The sequence below is a fragment of the Habropoda laboriosa genome, unplaced genomic scaffold, assembly GCF_001263275.1.
Source record: "Habropoda laboriosa isolate 0110345459 unplaced genomic scaffold, ASM126327v1 scaffold243, whole genome shotgun sequence".
NCBI lineage: Eukaryota > Metazoa > Arthropoda > Insecta > Hymenoptera > Apidae > Habropoda > Habropoda laboriosa.
The window spans coordinates 754,923-762,857 of record NW_017100433.1 but is presented as its reverse complement, the minus strand read 5'-3'; the positions used below and the strand labels follow the sequence as shown (position 1 = coordinate 762,857).

At 43.7% G+C, this 7,935-nt stretch overlaps 1 protein-coding gene across 3 annotated transcripts in view; it reads left to right on the top strand.

The window, feature by feature from the left end:
- The window catches only part of LOC108575820 (cytohesin-1), a 62,141-nt gene extending 54,985 nt beyond the window's left edge, over nucleotides 1-7,156 (top strand). For all 3 annotated transcript variants that reach the window (XM_017938725.1, XM_017938723.1, XM_017938724.1), the window contains 5 exons: nucleotides 230-835; nucleotides 3,915-4,026; nucleotides 5,291-5,518; nucleotides 6,249-6,318; nucleotides 6,702-7,156. In XM_017938725.1, the coding sequence (XP_017794214.1) occupies nucleotides 230-835; nucleotides 3,915-4,026; nucleotides 5,291-5,518; nucleotides 6,249-6,318; nucleotides 6,702-6,789 (1,104 nt within the window). In that variant the 3' untranslated portion in view covers nucleotides 6,790-7,156. The remainder of the gene's footprint in view (nucleotides 1-229; nucleotides 836-3,914; nucleotides 4,027-5,290; nucleotides 5,519-6,248; nucleotides 6,319-6,701) is intronic.
- The last annotated feature ends 779 nt before the right edge of the window (nucleotides 7,157-7,935 follow it).

Here is a 7,935-nt window from a genome sequence, read left to right as displayed (position 1 = left end):
CACGTTTAGACCTCCAATCTGCGAAGCAACCTTAGAAATTGTCCAAAGACCTCGTCGTGCAACCTCTCCCCTGAGCGACTTGCGTTAAATCGATCGCGTGGAATTGCCGTGAAACGGGGTAAAGAGATGAAGAAGAAGCTAAACTCTCCCCTAGCCCTCGTATCAAAGAAGAATGCATCGCGACGAAGCCATTGTGATTCCCTAACAGGTCCCCTTGTTTCTGTTGCAGCAACTGAAAGATGAGCTGGGCGAGGTGGTGGCCGAGATGGAGGCGATGGAGGGTGGCGGTCTCGCGGCCGACGAGACCAAGCCTTCGAACAAGGCGAAGCAGACGTCGATCGGCCGTAAGAAGTTCAACATGGACCCTAAGAAGGGCATCGAGTACCTGATCGAGCACAATCTGCTCGCACCGACGCCGGAGGACGTCGCGCAGTTCCTCTACAAAGGCGAGGGTCTGAATAAAACCGCGATCGGCGACTATCTCGGCGAGCGACACGATTTCAACGAGAGGGTACTCCGAGCGTTCGTCGAATTGCACGACTTCACGGATCTGATCCTGGTCCAGGCGCTCAGACAGTTCCTCTGGTCGTTTCGATTGCCCGGAGAAGCGCAGAAGATCGACAGGATGATGGAGTGCTTCGCTCAGAGGTACTGCCAGCTGAACCCGAACATTTTCACCAACACCGACACCTGTTACGTGCTCAGCTTCGCTATCATCATGTTGAACACGTCCCTGCACAATCCGAGCGTCAAGGATAAGCCGAGCGTCGAGCAGTTCATATCCATGAACCGCGGCATCAACAATGGCGGCGACCTGCCTCGCGAACTACTCGTGGTAAGTGCCTTTTCTTGCCCTCCTTTTCTTCCTCTAACAATACCATTATTGTGTCATTCCTGACTTCCATTCGAGGGATTAAGGGTAGTTGATGTTACTTTGATTCGTAAAGGGGGAATGTTTTTAGGGAAACTTTTCTGACCAGACTTTGTAAGGTTCTCAGCTTTGGAAGTGTGCAGCAGCGAACCCTCGGTTTTGTCGACAAAACCAGACTTTTCGGTATTAACACGTTTCTTAGCCGTTTACAGGAGTACGGACAAAAGAAAAGTCTGACGATATTTAGAACTTGGTCTTTCTGTATTTTAGAACCGTCGAAACTCTTCTCTCCGAGACTTACAAGCTTTAGACTTTATAGCGACGAGAAGCTTACGATGATGGAATTTTTGAAGTCTGGTTTTTATACTTTTATCGTATCGGTAAACGTTGTTCGAGCTTTTCAAACCTGTTTCAACATCCAACACGCGATTAAGTTGTTCCACGTTGGAATTTTCGAGGAACATTCGTGAGTCTCGGCGAAGAATGCAGATTTTCTCTACGGTAGCAACGAAAGATTCTCTGCATTTAGCGTAACGGTGTACAGGTGTAACAATTTTGTTACGTGCGAGGAACGTGCGAACGATAATGATTGCGCGGTGTTCCATCGTTGGAAATATACATACCGCGGCGATATGTTACGTCGAAGTTAGATCGCGATGGTAAATCCACGATAATATTCATCGAACGTTCAGTTTTAGGCGTAATTTACCGGCTCGGTACTATGAAATTTCAATTTACGGCTTTTCTACGATAACATCGCGCCGTTGTTAGAATATCGTTCGAATATCAAACGCGATCATCGTTTCAGGAAATTACACACGTTCCCGTTCGGTTACGCCACTTTTAAATTCGTCACATCGACGAGAAAACGATTTTTGTATTATTGTTCGCCGTTTAGCCGCGTTATTGAAACCGTGCAACGATGCTCTTTTTTATTGAAGTTCCCCCGGCGTGTGACGTAATACGCTTTTATGAATTAATCAGAAAAGTTGCCGACGAATTCCTGGCAAAAGTATCGTGCGTCACGTTTAGATTGCTCGTTCAACGAATCGATCCGATTCGCGTTCTTGGTGTACGTTCGAGCATGCAACGATACATTCTTCTTAAATTGCTGCACATGTATGGGATTTGATTAAAAAATATATGCATTCATCTCAATAAAATCCTCGTAAGTGAGGAAAGAAACCGATGACACGATATAACGCGGTTACCATTGGCAATTTAACCGATATTGCGATTATATAGAAAAATCGTTTTTTTCGAGACCTACCGTTTCAATTTTTAACAAACACCAGTCGCAATGCTCACTTTACCTAGCTCTGCGTGACTTACTTTCGTGACCGAAGAGTTTATCAAAAGGGCGCGCTTTTCGAATGATCCTCCAGACAAAGGAGAATTCGAAGGCTGATCTGAAAGCAAACTCCTGAAAGAATAGTGTTTTCGGAAGTGTAAAAGGCAGTTGGCAACGATATAGAGCTTCTACAAAGAGACTGTTTCGAACTGGACCATTTTACTTTCGAATAACTTTTTATTAGCGAAACTTGAACCAAGCTAGTTCTCGACGTAAATCTCGTATTTATGATAGACCTCGTTGCTATCCTTCGCGAGTATTCGGTGAGATCGACGAGAGAGGAGCTCGTGGAAAAGTTCCAGCATCGGATGACCGGAACGTGTGCCGATCGTTTAACAGCCAGGCAAGTGGCCACTGACAAACATAATAAATAACGAACAATGGCGGCCAACAACGGACGTTGCGACCTTTCGATGCTCGCGAGTGTGATACACACGTGATACGTAGTCAGGATATAAAGCAATTGGCGCGCTTTACAAGTCGCGATAGTAAAGCGACGGTTATTAGAATGAATCCACCGGGCTAACGGGGAAGTCCGTTGTACGGTGATTCCGTAATGATAGATTTATGCAAAGTGGCTCGCGCTCGCGCTCTCTGCGCCATCATCGCGATACTACATACTACTATTCTCGCGTTTCAGCTTCCAGAACGATTCTCTCTTTAGATCGACGCTGATGATACGCGCCATTCCACCGACAGGAAAGCAATCATCGATTCTCGATAAGCTACACGGGGGAATGTTGATACTACGACCATTTTTATTTCGACTTTTATTTCTCGGCGCAATCATGTTGGTTTTGCAGAAAATCAAATGGATAGAGGCGTTGGTTGTGTCGATCCTTTTCTTTTCACAGCGAACTGGTTTCGCGTTTTTTTTTGTTTTTATCTGTTAATTGATACGTCTAACGTTGGTCAAGGTAATCTAACCAAATTGTCCGATCATTCGCGTGTAGATGGTTCTGTCGGGGCAGTGAAAACGTCAAATTGAAAGTTACGAGGGAACTTTGGTAACCTTAAAGTTTCGATTTTTTTAAGACTGCTGGTTTTTGATCATTTTTAACCCCTTGAGAGTCTAATATGATTGCCAATTAGAGCGAATAAACTTCATATTTTACTCGTGTGTGATTATTTTTAAAGCACAGTGTGCATAATCCTACGTCACAATTCTGATAATAATACCTCGCCCCTTTCTAACTTTCTTCCTAAAAGCCTCTCGCGAGTTAAACTGTTCGTTACTTAACGCACCGCCCGAGTCTCACTCGGGATAAACTGTCGAAGGGTGAAGAATTTGTTATCAGTACCGCTAAAACTCCTTCTATTTTCTTATTTAAGGAACGTAAAGCGACCACGTTAAACGTAAACGTTTATGGAAATGCGTGTGTCGCAACGATGACGTAAGGACGAATGCTCAGGGAAACCGGAATTTCCGTTGACGCGCTTATCTCACGAGCATCCAAACTTCCTCCAATATTTTCCTCGCGTTCTAACTTCCTTCAACCGCAGAAAAATACCCGTATTTCAAAAGAACCAGACGCAAATCGATTAAACAACCGACACACACACACACACACACACACATCTTTCGTCTGGAACTCATTTCATTTCGCTCTGAGAGAGAAGAGTACCTTTTTTCTCCCCTCGAAGTTGTTTCCCGTTGATACTCCAGCTTTTTAATCGTCGCAACTTTTGCAGAGTTTATACGAAAGTATAAAGACAGAGCCGTTCAAGATACCGGAGGACGACGGGAACGATCTGATGCACACGTTCTTCAACCCGGACAAGGAGGGCTGGCTCTGGAAGCAAGGTAATCTTTCGTAGCCCGTCTAACGTACGATTCACTTCTCCCCTTGACCCGGTATGATCCGAAATGAGAGAAAACTTCTTTGTATGGCTGAGAGAACGAAAGAACGCTACGGCCCGCGTCCACATCGAACGTTCTTGCAACCTTTTCCTCGGTTCGCATGTTATTGCTACTCCCTTTCTTCTGGGGGATGTCACGAGTGCATGAGGATGTGAACCCTTTATAGCGACGCATTTTTAATATAGAAACAGATAATTTAATTTTCCATCTAACTATCGATATTTTCTCTCACTCTCTGTCTTACGTGATCTCCATGCCTGTGGAGATAATTGAAATTAAAAGATAACGAAGTGGCCCATCTTCGATCTCTAATATGTTTATTTTCCTAAGAAGGTGAGAAGGGAAAAAATTGTGAAGAAAAGCAGTGGATAGGTAAAAGTATGAACACGAATGTTTGTCAATTTGTTTCTGTGTTTAAATCAGAAGGTATCTCATCTTTTCGAATTTTCAACGGTTTTTCATTGGAAAACGTTCTCCGTAGTCGGTGGTCCCTTGCCACCCAGCTCGCGCGTAATGCGATCCGGATTGTTTCCGTCGTTATACGGGTAGTCGAAGGATAACATGGAAGGATGAAGCACTTTCATCCGAGCTTCGTTATCGTTAATACTCGACAAGAGAGAGAGACGATGAAAGATTCGCCATTCGAAACCGCAGACGGTCCACTCTCCGTTTTAATATCGAAAGCAGATGAGAGGCGATAAGTCGACGCCATAAAGGGTTACATGGACGAGTGAGAACATCCTGGAGCAGCGTTTCCCAAACCCTCGAGGCTGCGAACGCCACGGATGACTCGAATATTTTCAACGTTATGTCCTGACATTCCAAAGATACTGCCGGTGCATCCGAGATACGACACGTTTACCCGGTATTTTGTGCTCGAATTTTTCCCAATTGCAATTGGTCATCGTCTGAGAATCATTGAGAGATAGATTTGAAAATCATCGAAGCGATGGGAATCTTTGGGAAACGTTGCTCCAGAAGGATCCCCCGATGGAAAAAATAAAAAAAAATAAAAAAAAATGAAAAAAGAAAAGATAAAGACAATGAGAGAAAAAGAAACGAGACGAAAACCGTGAAGTATGAACCTATTTTCTTATATCGTATCGCTTTGTCCCTCTGCTGCCCTGACGGAGACAGCAGGTAAATAACGCAGTTAGCATTGTACATCGATCTGTAGCTTTGAAATTGTGAATAATGGTTGTTCCAGGCGGACGTTACAAGAGCTGGAAGAGACGGTGGTTCATATTGAACGACAACTGTCTCTATTACTTCGAGTACACGACCGACAAGGAGCCACGGGGCATCATTCCGCTGGAAAACATTCAGGTCAGAGAGGTGCAGGATCGACACAAGCCGCATTGCTTCGAGCTGTACGCCGCCGGCTCCGAGTTCATCAAGGCTTGCAAGACGGACAGCGAGGGAAAAGTTGTCGAAGGTACGACCGCAGGAGGAGCGTTAATTGATCGACGCCGTGACCCGCGGAATCGCTACTCCTTTTTTTCCTTCCTTGGCGTGCTTAATTTCTCTGTGACTTGCACTTTGAATTATCGAATTGCCGGAGTAGAATTGTGACGATACTTCCTGCGATGCATCGTCAGATGGAAGGACTTTCTCTCTAGTCCTCGTCGAGGCTCTTATTAGAGTAGACTTCCTGAGAGAGGAAGAAGACTTTAACACTGGCACTTTGGTCACCTGAGATTGGAGACTGTTTCCTCGATGGGGCCATCGAATGTTTCGAATAATTGGAATAAAGTGAATATCGTCGACTAAAAATTTGATCTCCAGACAAATTGGAATTACTGTAAGAAGTAGTATTCTTCGAAGAACCGAAAATTTGTATTCGGATACGTTGAAAGATTCTTTGAAAGAATTGTACCTTGTAAATAAGTGGAAGTACCATGGGAATACGGGGGAATACAAATACCGCATTGTTTCCAAGTTACATTGGCGCTCTCGCGAGCAGAGAGGCTCAATCGAGGACAGGAAACACAGAGAGAATTCAAGTGCAGCAGCTCCTCTGTAGAGCGACTTTCTCACGTGAACGATCGAATCCCGTGCGTGCGTGTTGCGTCGCCATTTAACGCGGTCCTTTTTTATAGCGCGTCGTCGTGCACTCGGTAATTACACCGGCAACCATTGTAACTGTTGTTCCCCGCTTGTTACAGGCAAACACACCGTGTACAGAATGTCTGCGGCCACGGACGAAGAGAAAGAAGAATGGATCAAATGCGTGCGGTAAGTTTCTGTTATTCGTTCCGCGAATAATTCAAAGGAAACCTCGAGATTCAACTGAAGCTTGTCCCCTGCTGTTTAACGCTGTCTGCCGCGAGTCCTTTAACGAGAAATTTTATGTTCAGCCACTTTATGAACGATTTAGACCTTTTACGAGGCTGAATTGTTAATGTTTCGCAACTTCTACCGTACGTTGTAATTCTGTAATAAAAGATTTCATGTGGAAAGTCATGGTAATTAGCTTAATTGAACGCTGTAGTTAATTCTACCATCTTGGCTATCTCAGACGTTTCTGAGATAAAATTAAAGAGGAAATACCTTTTAATTCCTATATTTTTTCTATTGTAAAATACAAGTAAAAACGAGGTTTGAATTGATGGTTACAGACAAAGTATATCGCACAATCCCTTCTACGACATGCTGGCAGCCAGGAAGAAGAAAGCGCAAAAGACCAATGTACATTCGAAGAGTTAAACTTCACCGCGGACATGGCTCTTTGAGAGGAGCCTGGCGAGACACAAGACTGTCTATTCACGAGCCTGCGTCCCTACCAGGATCGTGAAAGTACAATCAAACGAAATCCGGACGGAGGTCCATCCAAGTGCACTGGAAGGATTTTAGCAGGGATAAGACAAGTGTTCACTTTACCTGCCGATGGATCGTTGTCGATATGTGGCATCGTTGATTCACCGTGGGACAAGAAGAAACGAAAAGGAAAACGGTGCCATTTGGCTGAGAAACGTTCGGCATTAAGTTTTCTATAAGAATTACATTGCGCTTTAGGGGCCTAGATACGTATTATTTAAACGAATTCGATGATAGACTCGAAGCGTTTCCCTGGGAAGACAAACGAGTAGGTATATTGTTCGAAGTTGTTGCTGAAACGTGTACTTTCGGTAGTCGTAATATATTTGTGACACTGAAGAGAGTACAGGTTAGGTGTGAAACGACGACGTTTTTCTTTCGATAGAACTCAGAATGGAATAGGAAAAATAAATTTTCGGGAAAGCTTCGATCTGATACTCGAGTAACGTTTGTAGACAAATATATGGATGCGTGGAACTTACCGACCGTGGAAAAGGTAGATTCGTCGAGAACGAATGAAAAAGAGACAAAGAAAAGGAAAGTCTTTCTTATTTTCTGGCAGCTTTAGAGAATTATCGAGACTTGAGAAATCGCTTCGAGCAGCCCGAAGATACGTGAGATATTTATTTTATACGAATTCTTCGTGTGTTGCAATTATCGTTTCGCGTTCTTTGCAAGAGAGGATGAACGAGAAAGAAAGAGAGAGAAAGAGAGAGAGAAAAAGTGTTCAACGAGTGTGATGAAAGAAAGACTTTATGAGCGACTTGTAAACGAATATAATACGCGAGAGCGAATCGGTAAGACGCGTGTATTAATGTGATAGTCGTGTATTTATTTGAGAGATGAACGAAACGTGTACAGATAAGACTAGCTAAAAATACGTTTCCTCGATATATGCCAGAATGATCCTAAACTGTACATTGTCGTACAGTTTATAAGTATGGCATAATTAGCCAATTACGTGACAGTAGGTTAGAACGATTATCGTTTTTCCTTTCGTTTGAATATATACATATAAATATAGATATAAATATT